General features: G+C 38.5%; 1 protein-coding gene across 2 annotated transcripts in view; it reads left to right on the forward strand.

Annotated features, from left to right (window-relative positions):
• LOC124596581 (nuclear pore complex protein Nup85) overlaps positions 1-14,560 on the forward strand; it is a 127,288-nt gene extending 112,728 nt beyond the window's left edge. For both annotated transcript variants that reach the window (XM_047135770.1, XM_047135771.1), the window contains exon 12: positions 14,185-14,560. In XM_047135770.1, coding sequence (XP_046991726.1) covers positions 14,185-14,491 — 307 coding nt within the window. In that variant the 3' untranslated portion in view covers positions 14,492-14,560. The remainder of the gene's footprint in view (positions 1-14,184) is intronic.
• Positions 14,561-15,532: the final 972 nt, after the last annotated feature.

Below are 15,532 nucleotides of genomic sequence, written 5' to 3' on the forward strand. Positions count from 1 at the left end.
ACATTGAGCAAGCAGTAAGGGAAACAAAAAAAAAAAAGAAGGTTAGGAACTAAAGTCAAGGAGAAGAAATAAAAACTTTGAGTTTTGGCAATGAAATTATAATTCTGTCAGACAGCAAAGCACTTGGAATAACAATTGAAGGTAACGGACAGCATCTTGAAAACAGGATATAAGATGAACATCGGCAAAAACAAAACAAGAATAATGGAATGTTGACAAATTTAGTCCGGTTAATGCTGGGGGAATTAGATTAGGAAACAAGACACTTAATAGTAGTAGAGGAGTGCTGTTATGTGGGCAGCAAAGTAATTGGTAGTGGCCGAAGAAGAGAGGATATAAAAAGTTGACTGTCAATGGCAAGAAATGTGTTTGTGGAGAAGAGAAATTTGTTAACACTGTATATAGATTTAAATGTCAGGAAGTCTTTTCTGAAAGTTTTTGTCTGAAGCATAGCCATGTATGGAAGTGAAACATGTGTGATAAGCAATTTAGACAAGAAGAGAACAGAAGCTTTTGAAATGTGGTATTACAGAGGAATACCGAAAATTAGGTGGGTAGATCATGTAACTAACGAGGAGGTACTGAATAGAACTGGTAAGAAAAGAAATTAGTGCCACAACCAGACTAGGAGGAGGAATCACATGATAGGACTCATTTTGAGACATCAAGGAACTGGTGCCTATATAGGTAATGAGCATACGTTTGTTGCAGCGAAGTGCAGTATAAGATTTAAGCAGCATGACCTGAAATATCCGAAGAAATGGGCAGTATATAAATTGAAGGACCCTGAGGTTGTGCAGGAATTAAACTGTCGAACAGTGGAACAGACTAGAAAGAAAGAAGTTGAGAGGTTATCAAGTCAGATATAACAAATGCAGCCACTGATGTATTACTCTATGGATGTGAAAATGTAGCTTATATTTCTGGCAAAATTAGCATCTATTTCTTTTTGTTTGTAAATGATTAGATGTTTAAATGTAAAAGGTTGTCACTCAGTGCCTGAAGACAAAGCTTTAGTGCACTGAAGTTGACTGTGACAATGGGGAGCTCTTTGACTGGAAAAGTTTGCTTTTGCAGAAACTTCAGCAGGTTTTTATTTCTTTCCCCCCACCCCCCTTCTAAAATGTCCTTTTGTGGTTTTCTTAATTTGGCTCTACGTATGCTTTCTACAAGGGATTACATCGGTAATCGGCAGCATTTTCCCACCAATTAACCATGCTTCTCCAATGTAAAGTGTTCTCAACATTATTTTTGTTTTCCCACCAAATTTGAAAATTACAAAATTGGCAGAATGTTGATTTTGATCTTTCGTGACTATTCATAGCTGTCTCACCCATACTTGACAACGCTACAGATAAAACTGACAAGGCATAGAAGTAGAACCAAAAACTACTTTATTTGCATGTTAGCAGAAGACTTTTGACATGGTTGAATACACTGACAGGTTTTGTTTTCCAGTCCCTATAGTGTAGAGTGCAGACACTATAAAATGGCAGTGGGCCATGAGTGAAAACAAATAGGAATTGTAACTGCTAGAGGGGATGGTCAGAGGGATCGCCATATGGGACAGGATTATTCTTTTCACTCATTTCAAAATAAGCTTAAAAAAGAGCTCGTAACAAATGATTGTTGCTGTTGAGAAGCAGCATTTTCCTGCTGGTGAAAACAGTATTCCTGTGATTTAAAGTGTTTATGACATTATTTTTTTCCCATCCAATTTGATAACTACAAAATCCACAGCATACTGATGTCAACCTTTCGTGGTCATTCATAGCAGTGTGACCCATATTTAACTATGCTACACATAGAACTGACAAGGTTTTTAGCATAAAAGTAGAACCAAAAAAATTTGGTCTGCATGATAGGAGAAGACTTTCAGTGTGGTTGAAATACATTGACAGATTTTGTTTTCTGGTCACTGTAGTACAGGGTGTGGACACCATAAATCGCCAGTGGGCTGTGAACATAAGTGAACTAACATTATGAGCACCAGAGGGGAGAGAAGTGGTGTGAGGAAATGAGCCCTGTATCCCTTTCACTCGTGTTCTGTGTTTCTGTAAAAGCAGAACTGACACATGGTAATAGAGATCGCTGACCTGATCTCTTCTGGTATTGCGAGGGTCATAATCTAACTCCCCTTGTGGCCCAGATTAGTTTATGCAATCATTTTAAAATAAGAAAAGAAAACTATCAACGCCCAACACAAAAGTATTTGGTAATGGCTGTTACACAATTGCTTTCCAAGGCTGACAGTGTTGTAAATGAGGTAATTCAAGCCCAACCTCTATTGGCATTTAACACAACCGCATTTCAGAGCACTCGTCCGCTAAAATTGCCATGTTAAAGTATCTGCATTATATACAGGGTGTTTCAGAAGTGATGGTCGATATTTGGGGATATGACAGGAATGACCATTTGAAACAAAAAATTCAAGTAAACAAGGGGTCTTCAACACATACCTTAAGAGCTATTAGCAATTCTTGACCTTTGATACTGTGAAACATATCTCTACACTGCAAGCTCTTTGCTTTCCATATTTTGGGAAGTGGCAGTGTGGACCAAAATAAGAAAAAAAGTCCAGTAAACATGTTCTCTAAAATGCATACGTTAAGAGCTATGAGCACTTTTTCATCTTCGCTATTTTGAAACTTAACTCTTCTAATGAACAAATGCTCATAACATTTAATGTATGCATTTTAGAGCACATGTTTACTGGACTTTTTTTCCCTTGTTTTTGTCAATACTGCCACTTCCAAAAATATGGAAAGCAAAGAGCTTACAGTAGAAGAGATTTCTTTCACAGTATCAAAGATCAAGAATTACTAATAGCTCTGAACATATGTTTACTTGACGTTTTTGTTTCAAATGGTCATTTCTGTCATATCCCTGAATATTTACTTGTTGTTGTTGTTGTTGTTGTTGTTGTTGTTGTTGTTGTGGTCTTCAGTCCAGAGACTGGGTTGATGCAGCTCTCCAATGTACTCTATCCTGTGCAAGGTTCATCATCTACCAGTACCCACTGCAACCTACATCCTTCTGAATCTGTTTAGTTTATTCATCTCTTGGTCTCCCTCTGCGATTTTTACCCTCCATGCTGCCTTCCAATACTAAATTGGTGATCCCTTGATGCCTCAGAATATGCCCTACCAATCAATCCCTTCTTCTTGTCAAGTTGCGCCACAAATTTCTCTTTTCTCCAATTCTATTCAATACTTCCTCATTAGTTATGTGATCTACCCATGTAATATTGACTATCACTTCTGAAACACCCTGTATACTCTTGAATTTTAGCTACCAGACAAACATAAGTGTTTCTTTGTTCTAAGGTGCTAGGTCCCGTGGCTGAGTCCTACTTTGCATTATGCACAGTGCATCTTAAACTGAAAGTTTAACTGACCACTGTCAGTGTGACACCAGAGCATTGTTACATTCATGCACTTCCCAGTCAGCAAATATAGTCTTATGCACATTATCTCTCACAAGTGGACTTCGTCAGATAATGTGCAATACAAGGAACCAAAAACGGTTACATTTTCGATATTATTGTCTTAAAAAGATCTGCATCCAGTAGGAACTGACCAATCCACTGCAAACTGGGTGGGTACATTGCACACCACCAGCTATGCAATGATTACTATCACATGTTTGGCCTGCACTCAGGGAGTGCAGTTTGGCCCTTGATGTCTTGCACATAAGTTGATGTAAGAGGGCCCCAAATGGCTGTACTGGACAGTACAACAGCGGGTAATGTCACTAAAGCATCACCTGAATATACACTATGCTCAGGTGACACATTTGATAGTAGGTTTCCCAGCTGGAAGAGTTTGAGAGGGCTGCAGCATGGGGCTGCAGGAGGCTGGGTGGTCCTAGCATCATTTTACCCTACACAGTGGCTATGTGGACACCACCAGTGTCCTTGTTGATGACAATGGACACAGGAAATCATGCGTGCACAACATGTATCATCCGGATGTGTGATAAGCACTAAAGATAGGCCACCACATGCAAGCACTCCTGAACATGCACTATGTTCAGGTGACATGTTTGCCCATATGTTTCCCAGCTGGGAGTTTGAGAGGAGCTGCAGCATTGGGCTGTGGAAGGCTGGGTGATTGATACTAGCTTCATATTACCCAACACAGTGGCTATGTGGACACCACCATTGCCCTTGTTGGTGACAATGGACACAGGAAGGCATGCATGCACAACATGTATCTGGATGCGTGATAAGCACCACAAAGATAGGCTGCCACAAGCAAGCAGATCCAGTAGCAATAACAGGGACCATTCTTTGGGATTCCCTGCCTTCTGTTTAACATCCTTTTTGTGCTGCTACCATTGGCAGGCTGCTGCATGAAGCAGGGCTCGCCACACACCATCCGTTATGACGTCTGCCACTCACTCCTGCACAGCATTGTGTCTGATTCGCCTGGTGTCGGCAACAACATACGTGAGGCCTACAGGTTGGTTGCAGGTCATCTCTAGTGATGAGTCACATTTCTACCTTAGAGGTGACAACCATAGGGTTTGTGTCTGGAGGCACAATAGAGTGTGCCACTAAGAGTAGTTTGTGGGCTCTCATTACCCTTTAGCCAGCCTGGTGTGATGATGTGGATACCATTATTGTATGGCGCCCATTCACAGTTAGTTTTCCTAATGGGATCCATGACAGCTGAATGGTAAGTGGATGAGGTCCTGCAAGTGGTAGCTCTGCTGTTCGTGAATGTTCATGTCCTGTTTCAACAGGACGACTCTCATCCTCATAGTGCTGCCATCTTCTGAGTGTGTCTGCTGTGGATAATCTGCTGTGGCCAGCTGAATGCCACACTGTTTCCCCAATCAAGAATGTGTGGGATTTCATGAAGTGTGTCTTCAGGACTCCACATCCATCTGTGCAGTCAGGTGCAAGTGGGAGGGGATAGAGTTTCACAGGACTTCACCCGAGACTTGTACAACTCCATGCCGCACATCTCAATGCATGTATTAACAATCACGGGGGCCCAACACTGTGCTAGCATGCGTGATTTGTGGCACTGTAGCGCACTACATGTTGTTCCTTCCAAATTGAGAGTGTAGTTGTTTCGTGTGTATGGTACCATCTGCCTGCCTGCCTACAGTGATTGCAATTCTGTTTGTCTGCCTGGATGCAGTTCTTTTCATGGTGATAAGTGTACATTAATAAAATAAAGATGTTTAAAACCATGTCTGATAAAATAGTTCCTCTGGATACAGTTCTCTATGAAACAGCATTTGTCAGTATTTTTGCAGTTTGAGTCATCATTCGCATCTATATTTGCATTTATCAGACATGCACATTTTTCAGGTCCCTAAGAATAAGAAAGTTAGAATGTACGAAGCCTCAGACGAACACAAAAATATTGGAACACGTTTGCGAAAGGAACAGACTAAAAGAGAAAAGTCCAGAAGAATATAATGCACTAAAAAACGAGATAACAACAATGTGCCATTTAGAAAATGGAAAAGATCTGGGAACAACAAGCAAAGATACTACAGACAGAGAACCAGAAATATCATAGTGCGGGGTAAAAATGGGAAGCTGCTGTATGACATAGAAGTTGCAGATGGAAAGAGTATATTGAAGACAAGTACAGTGATGCTGAAATTGGAAGTTTAGACGAATATATTGAAGATAGAAAAACTGATTGATGAGAATAATAAGGGCCACCAACAAAAAAAGAAGATTCTTACTTGCACTAAATAGGTTAAAATCAAAGAAAGCAATGGGTGCACGTGACATCCCTGCAGACCTGTAGTCACAACCTCAAAAGTAAAGTGTTTACTGCAGTTTCTTAGTGTTATGAAGGGGGTATCATACCACAAAAATTAAAACTTTTGCCTTACCCAATAGTTAAAGAGAGGATTAAAATGAAAATATATTGGAACTTAGCCAATGATCAGTTTGGCTTCACATCAGGAAAAGGAACAAGAGAAGCAGTTTTGGCTCTGTTAGATTTAGGACAGAATATTAGAAGTAAACAGGAAAGCTTATATAGCACATATCATCTTGGAAAAGGCATTTGATATGGTGGTTGGTAGGAAAGTTTTTTTAACCAATGAACACAGTAGGACTTGACAGGAAGAATGTGTATACAAAAACACAGAACTGGATAATAATGGTAGCCAGAAAGAAGTAAAAATCAGAAGGAGGGTAAGACAATGGTGCCCTCTGTCACCTTACTTATTTAATATTGTTATCAAGATGGCAATAAAAACCATATAAGGAAAGACAACTGGAGTCAAAATTAATGGTATTCCTGTTCACTGCATGAGGTTTGCTGATGACATTACAATAGTGGTAGACTCGGAGAAACAGCTATTTTATATGCTTAAGGTCTTAAATCAAAAGATGATAAACAAGAAGAGTCATGGTTATGGACAAGAAATGAAGTGGACATAAGACTGATATAAGAATAGGCAGTGAACAACTTGAGACAGCAACCTAGTATCACTATCTTGGTAACACTGTGGAGAAAAACAATAGATGCCTCAAGGAAATCAAGAGAAGAATAGCACTGGCCAAGAATGCATTCCAAAATAAATAGAAAATTGTACTGAATAAGATTATGAGCTTCCACACTAAGAAAAGACTTGTAAAGGCTTTGTGCAGAGTGTTCTGACATTTGGATGTGAAACATGGACATTTGCAAGGCAGGAGAAAGCTCATCTTGAAGTTGCGGAAATGTGGTTCTTGAAGACAATTGCAAGAGCTAGTTGGACTGACAGAACAATAAATGAGATGGTTCTGCAAGAAATAGGCGAGAAGAATGAACTCCTGAAAGTTGTAGGCCAACACAACGCAGAACTCATTGGACACTTAATTACATGTGATATTTCTTTTAAAAAACATTTTCGAGGGCAAGACTGCAGAAAGAAAAAAAGGGGGTGACCAAGAACATCCTATTTAAAATATATGATAAAGTGAAATGTTGTTCTTACATGGAGATGAAGAAAGAAAGCCGTGGATGCAGAGACAAGGCTTAAGTTGTCATCACATTTGAACATCAGCATTGAGTGCACTGAGTTTCTGATGTCATAGTCTGGAAGAAGCACACTGTGAAGTATTTTACAATATGCAGAGCAATATCAAGCATGTCAGATATTCTGAACATGCATTTGAACATAGACCACCACTTACGTCACATGCAGGCCATCTCTCTTTTCAGTACAGACTATGGGATTGGCAGATGCCATATTTTACTTTAATTGAACCCCTTATAGGGTGGGATTTATACCACGACTTGTATCTTTTGAATATATGCTATTTTTAGAGCGCCAGCAAATTGAGGATCTCTTGGAACATATCTTCATTGGTATGATATGTTGCGATAAAATGATAAGAAATAAAATGATACAAAAATTTTCATCTCATAACTTCATGTTAGAAAATTATGTTGCTTCAAGGCACAATACATCAGCAATTAACACCTCTAAATCCAATCTCCCTCCCCCCCCCCCCCCCCCCCCCCCCACTATATCTCTCTCTCTCTCTCTCTCTCTCTCTCTCTCTCTCTCTCTCTCTCTCTCACACACACACACACACACACACACACACACACACACACACACCTCATCTTCCTGTTTCCTACAAGGTTGTCATATTGTCATACTTGCACATTACTTTAATAGAAGTACATTTTCAAATATTCAGTGTTCTGTAGATACAAGAGGGCTTTCTCTTAAAAGTGAGTTGTTTCAGTTGGCTTCATCTGCAAGAGAACTTGCAGTAAGAAATTTCTTGTTTAAAGACATGTATTTCACACTTCTAAAGATTCTGCTGATGCGTATAAACAGTGATAAAGTAAGAATGGCAGAGTTTTACTAAAAAGTGAGAATTATGAAATAATTTTTTCTTATGTGAAGCACTATTGTAAATTTGTATTTGCAATGGCACTTTTATAAGCTGATGTCCTTACTAACTAGACATGATTCTATTCTTTATGCCCTGTAGCATGTTCATGGATATTTAAGTTTTCGTTTATGTATACCACAGACGGAACAGCATGACTGTCATATGGACAAGGAAGGAAATGTTTATTAGAGCTAACAGGAATTTTATGCCTGCCAATTTTGTTGACAAACTGTGTGATTTGCAAGCTGTCAACAGCAGCTGGAGTGCACTGTGATCATGTATCCTACACTGAGACACATGTACCATGTGCACAAACCAGGCTATTTCTGAGCATTCAACAGCATGGTAAAGTCAGCACTTTGCATGTTGAATGTCACTGCCTGTATGATACTGGCTTTAGCCTTTTGGGAGGAGGGCGAGAAGTTGCATTGTGGAATGAGCCACAACGAACATAATTAGTGTCCTGAAATGCTGAGGTGATGTAATTATGAAAGTCCAGAAACTTGGGAGCAATACCAACCAGTGTATTTAAAGACTAGTGCAAAATTTTGTCAGTTACTGCTATTTCCCTGTATATTTGCCCTATCCATAGTAAAATTAGGTAAGTGAATGAATATTAATTCATTTCACTGTCAGGATTGGATTAAAAACACTGAATCAAATATTGACGCTGTCTACACAACTGTATAAACTGTTCTCCTGATTGCCTTTGGCCTTGTTATCTAACCATGAGAAATTTAAGGGTTGTGTGAAATTATTTCGTAGAAGAAACATTCAGATGTGTAGATCTTCACAACTTTGCGCACATAAGAAATATTTAAGAGCTAAGAAATCAATTTTGTGCCGCTGTTACTTCCAATTGTTTTTCCTTGTAAAAGATGTTTGAGTATTCATAAAACATTTTTTGGTGTCAGTTTTTTCTTTTAAAACACTATGTCTTCAATTTTTAAGAAAAGTAAAAGCTTAAAATTTTTATTGCCCTTAAATGGCAGAAAGTGCATATATTATACATATGGATTTATTGATTCCTATGTAAGAATTCATCTGTGTTATAGGAGGAGTTGTCAAGATGATATGATTTCAATTTATTTTTGAAACGATTACTGCTGTCTGTCAGACATTTCATTTCATCTGGTAATTTATCGAAAAGATTTACAGCAGCATATTTTACCCCTTTCTGTGCCAAAGATAGATTAAGTAGAGGATAGTGTAGGTCTGTCTTTCTTCTGGTATTATAATTAGGAAAGTCGTTGTTGTTTTTAAACTGGTCCATGTTGTTGTGAACAAATTTCACTACTAAGTAAATGTACTGAGAGACTGTTGTAAGAATTCCTAACCTTTTAAACAGATGCCTATAAGATGTGTGACTATGAGGCCCACACATAGTTTTAACTCCTTTCTTTTGAGCAGCGAATACTTTTTGCCAAAGTGTTGAGCTACCCCAAAATATCATTCCGTACAACATCAGAGAGTTAAAGTATGCAAAGTATGTTAGCTTGCTAATTTCTGTATCGTCAAAGTTGGCAATTATTCTGATTGCAAAAGTTTGCTGGACCTAGTCACTGTAGGAGATCCAAAATATGAAATTTCCAATTAAGATTCTCATCTATATTTACACCTAAGAACTTAATATGTTCTACTGTGGCTATGGAATACTGTTGATGTGTTGTATTTATTGAAGGAACTGTACTCCTTCTAGTAGAAAATTGGATTTACTGTGTTTTTTCAAAGTTCAGATCAAGCCTATTAGCAGACAACCAAAGACATTATTTGTATTATTTGCTATTGGAGATTCTTTTACTGGATTAATAAAGATACTTGTATCAGCAGCAAAAAGTGTCAGTTTAGCGTCTTGTTTCAGATAAGGGAGGTCATCCAAATATACCAAGAACAGAAGGGGACCCAGGATCGAACCAGTGGAACACCTAGTGTAATTTCACCCCAGTTAGATGAAGTGGGAAACTTCCTTAAATGATTTAAAGAAACAATTTGCTTCCTGTTCTGTAGATATGACTTAAACCACTCATATGCTTTGGATAAGTCACAGAAAATTCCTATTGGTGACATTTTACTATTTAAAGACTCTATTATGTGGGCAGTGAAATTGTATATCGCTATTTCAGTGGAACAGCATTTTTGAAATCGGAACTGTGGTTTACTAAGTATCCCATCACTCTTGAGATGGCTAACCACTCTTTAGTACATTACTTTCTCAATGATTTTTGAAAATGCTTTAAGCAAGGGTACTGGCCAGTGATTATTGACATCTGTGGTGTCTCCTTTTTTGTAGAGAGACTTGACAACGGCCTATCTGGGAAAATACCTTGTGTTAGTGATGCATTACAGATGTGACTCGGAACATCAGCTGTAACTGCTCCATGTTGTTTTAATATCTTGTTTGAGATGTCATCTAGTCCAACAGAACATTTATTTTTCAAAGATTTGATGATTTTTCCTTATTTCACAAGAGGTTGTTAGATGAAAATTGATCTGACAAGGATTTCTCAAAACTGACTCTTCCATGTACTACTTGGCTTTTTCTTTTGAACAATTCTCACCAATTTTTTCACCTACACTTCAGAAATGGTTATTAAATATATTACCTACTTGTGTGCTGTTAGTGAAGATGGTCTCATTCTCTTTAATAGTAATACTACCTACCCCTGTGGTTGCTTTTCCTGTCTGCCTTCTAACAACATTCCATATTGATTTGATTTGATTTTATTTCAGAGTTGTTAATGTCATCTCTGGTATAAATATTTTTCGATTTTCTGACAACTTTTCTCAGTATGTTACAACAATTTTTATAGTGTAAAATTGTTTCTGGGTTTATTAATTCGTGCTGTCTCATACATTTTTTATTTATTTATTTATTTATTTCTGAAGACACTTAAACACCTGTAGTAATCCATGGTTTCCTTGAAAACTGTTTGGTGTTACATTTAGTAATTCATTTGGGCAACAATGTACAAAAAGGGATATAAATTTAACAAGAAATATGGTACATGTTTCGTTAGCATTTGGCTCATTATATACATCTCTCCAATTAACTTTTCTTAAACTTTCTCTGAAGTGCTCTATAGATATTGGGTTGACCACCGTACACTTCTACTGGATGGTTTCTGAACTGTACACCCTGCTATGTTTCTAAGTTAATCAGTTGTCCATCATGGTGTGATAATCCGTTTATCACAGGGAAAGCATGTGTTAGTTTTACATCATCTTGCTGTACAAATACATTATCTATTAGACTGCTACTGTATTGAGCTATATGTGTTGGGAAGTTGATCACTGATTCTAAGTTATATGTCATTAATAACAAATCTAGTTCATTTTTCTTATCAGAATTACTTAGAAAGTTTACATTGAAATCTTCACACATTGTTAACTTCTTCTTTTTGTCCGACAGACAGCATTATAGGAAGTCAAACTTATTTATGAATAGCTCCCAATCTCCTAATGGGGACCTGTACACTGTTGCTAATATCAACACTACATTATCTAGCTGTTGTTCACATGCACAAACTTCAAAGTGCTGATCGACACAAAATTTGCTTTCTTCTTCTGTTTTGTACGTATACCCTTGCTGTGTGTAAATGGCAACTCCTCCCTTATCCACACTAGATCTGCAAGAGTTAGATGCTAAATTATATCCATTTATATGGACATTTCCCTCCCCACAGTTTCATGGTGTTCAGACAGACAGCCCAGGGTGTCCCACTCAAACCTCCCTGATTTCAAGGACCCAGGAGAGAGAAACCACAGAAGACATGATGATGAAAAATGCACCACATTGTAGAGCATCTCAAAGAATTTACATTCCCATGTCAGAAATGCTAAGTATCATCATCAGAGCGCAGCATGGTCGCATGAAGTGAAAATGGCAACTCCACAGCAGCACACGCAAGCAGTGGTGTGGTTTGCAGAAACAAAATCATAGATTACTGTCAAAGAAATTATCGTTGTGTTTATGAATGTTATCCACCTGTTGTGAAAACAGTTAAGGAATGGCATAGGAAGTTTCTGGCAACAGGATGTGTTCTGAAACATTGTGGCGGTGCCCGTTGTGGAGTTTCAGAAGAGACAGTGGAGGACATCAGACAAACATTTCTCAGAAGCCCACATAAGTCAATTCCTCAAGCATCTAGGCAACTTGACGTACCACGATCAACATTGCATCGTGTAGTTCACCAGCATCTTCGTATGTGTGCTTACAAAGTGCAAATCCTGCAACATCTGACACTGAACAACAAACCATGCCAACAACAATTTGCTGCGGATATGCTGCAGTGTATTGATATGGATGCCAGCTTTCTGGCAAGATGTTTATTCTCAGATGAGGCAACCTTTCATCTATAAGGTAGGGTTAATAGGCATAATGTTCAGATTTGGGGTTTGCAAAATCCGCACGTTGTCATTGAACATGTTTGTGATAGCCGTAAACTAAACTACTGGTGTGGGCTAATGCATGACAGGAATGTTGGACTGTTCTTCTTTGCAGAACAAACAGTGGATGGGTCATTGTATGTGGACATGTAGGAGCAATTTATGTACCCTCAGATACAAAACTTGCAACCCAACATCATTTTTCAACAAGATGGAGCTCCGCCACATTTGTCAATGGCTGTTCACAAGTTCCAGGATAGGAAATTTCCCAATTGTTGGATCGGACACAGAGGACCCATTGCCTGGCCACCACGTTTCCCCAACATTACAGCGCTTGATTTCTTCATGTGGGGATTCGTGAAGGACCGCGTGTATGCGACCAAAGTGGAACGATATTCCTATGCCGCGACATCATATCACTAATGCAATTGCAACAATAACAGAGGAAATGTTACAAAGAACTTGGCAAGAAATTGAATATAGATTCGATATTCTTCATGCTACAAGAAGTTCACATGTAGAGGTGTACTGATGATAAATAAATAAATTCTTTGAGATGCTCTACAATGTGCTGCATTTTTCATTATTGTATCTACTGTGGTGTGGCTTTTTTCCTGTGTCTTTGAAACCAGGAAGGTTTGAGTGGAACACTCTGTATATCAATCTCATTCTTATTTTTGAGATCATCTAAACACACTAACAGCTCATCTACTTTATTTTTTATTCCCCTGGTATTTTGATGAAGTAAACTGATACTACCCTTAGCTTTATCGCTATTTGGTGTACATGAAGCCTCTTTTATTCTATTTTTCTTGAATGTTGTCTGTCTGGACTTTGGCTTTAACCTAAAAAAAAAACTGTCTGCCTGGTCCCATTACCACAGGGGATAATCCCTTGTGTGACTGTGCCCCCTCTCTCCCCTTACAGTCTCTGCTAGTAGAGAAACTAACTTATCTTTTCCCTTCCTATTTTAGCTGTAGGCCATGTGTAGTGTATCCCTACGTACCAATAGCATCAACTGGAACTCCACAAACCACACATATTTGTGTTCCCAGTTTCTGCTTCTATTTTGTCCAGGTCACTCCCAATCTTGGATTCATAGCCAGGCTGTTTCCTGCTCTCCCAACTATAATTACCTGATCTTCCTTCTCAAAGTCCTTGCCTAGCTGACCTAAGTTTAGTCACCTGGATAAGGCTAGCACTTGGTTTCACAAAACTTGTGACCTGATACCCTGCACCTAATTTGTCCTGAAGCTGCTGGCCTACACCCCTCCAACGACTGCTACCTAGAAGCAGAATTCTTCTTTTCCTATTCTGATTTGATACTGACCTGTCTTCTTTTCTTTAAGTTCATATTCTGCTTCAACCTACATTCAACTACATCTGGATAAAGCCCTTCTTCCACTACTTCAGAAAGCAACCCAAACTGATTTATTAACTGAATTTCTAAAGTTTTTTCAACAGTTTCCCTTTTTCACCCTTTGCTTGCTACCTTTTCCCAGTACCCCCCTCTCTCTTTCCTCCCCTAGCCTACATAATTCCAAATTCAATTAATTCAGCCTTAAGGGCACAAATTTTTGCCTCCTGTTCAGTGATTTTTTTTGTCCTTTCGACATAACTTACATTGCCATGGAAGAGCCTCATTATCTATCACCATTTCCTCACCGCTACATTTACCCCAATGAAACCATAACCTACAGTCTTTACAGAACACCCCCCTCCTTTAGATTTCTATGGCAACTACCACATTTGTCACACATGGTTTGATAGAAAAAATTGTACAAAAATTTACACAAAAGCAGAGAATAACTTGGCACGAGAGCACTGAAGTTTTGTAGCCTGTACTAATACTTCACTAAACGCAGTTGATGATGTTATCAGTATTGTTGATGTGAAATGCAATAGCCTATTGCTTATTTCTGTTTCAGTTTCTGGATGACACTTCTGATTGATTCTTTGCCTCTTTTGGAGTCAAATGACATCATTTTCACATCAAGTGACACTTATGGACTAAGCCAATGCCTGGAAGAACTCTTGTTGGAAAAGGGCATAGTCTCTCTGTCTACTTCAAGGTGTAAAAAGAGCCAAAAGTCTGTAAATGATGCAGAAATGCCAGACAAAATTAATCTAATAAGAGTAGCTCTAGCTCGCAATCTTGCGAGAGCACTTAATTACGAAGCATGCCATATAGTAAAGAAAGAAGTTCCAGACAAAGATGTGTTTTTATTGTCGTGAAAGATTTCTGTAAAACTTATTCATTTGTAATTTTGTACCAATAAACATCTGGCTGTGTGTGTATAAGAATTACCTAATTCATTCATTTATTCCAAAAATTTGCAATTCTCTCTCTCTCTCTCTCTCTCTCTCTCTCTCTCTCTCTCTCTCTCTCCCCCCCCCCCCTCCCCCCTCCCTCCCTCCCTCTCGGAGGGAGGGGGCAGGGGGCGAGGTGAGGGGCGCACTGCGACAGTCACTTTAGTTTCTTCAGTGAAAAAATATGGACCTTTTTCACTTTAAAGCAAGCTTCATGAACTGAATTTTACAAAAACTATTTGTCAATCACCACATAGGTCATCTGGTAACTAGTACTTTTCTATTTATTTTGAGATCTGGTTATAGTAGCTGATATGTGGTAACAGGCTGAAATCCATAGTCCTGAAAAGGACCAAATTGTAGATTGCAACAATTACTGAGGTACATCCCACCTCAGCAATTCGTATAAAATATCTTCATTGACTTTTGGTAAATAAGCTTGAAAAAACTGCAGAGCACAACTTGGAAACACAGGATTTCACTAGGGGTAGAGAAACATTTGAGAAAGTTGTAAGAAAGTAGTAGTGCATTTATTTACTTCAGAAGGGTAGATGAGTACCTGCACAGTGAGAGTGTACAAATGACATGAGCAAGGTTATTATTCCGACAAGGTAGATTAGTTGAATAGGAATTCACATATCAAATGAAATGCACACTCAAGTAAAGTGCTGAAATACTTACACTTTTTTTAAATGTGGTGCTAAATTGGATCATCAGATATATATGCAGATAAAAAGCTGTGGACTGTATCTTTAACCAAGGCTAGGAATCAAACATGTACCTTTTGAAGACAATGGTATTATCAGGTGATCTATCCTGGCCTACCCCACCATACTCTTAATCTATGCCACACACCATAAAGTGGCTTGTGAAGTACAGATGTTCGTGCCCCAAGTTACCAGTTTTGAAACACTTTAGATGCTTTCTTGCATACCTTGCTATACTAGTGCTTTGGGGAAAAAGACA

This window comes from Schistocerca americana, chromosome 2 (assembly GCF_021461395.2).
Source record: "Schistocerca americana isolate TAMUIC-IGC-003095 chromosome 2, iqSchAmer2.1, whole genome shotgun sequence".
Lineage (NCBI taxonomy): Eukaryota > Metazoa > Arthropoda > Insecta > Orthoptera > Acrididae > Schistocerca > Schistocerca americana.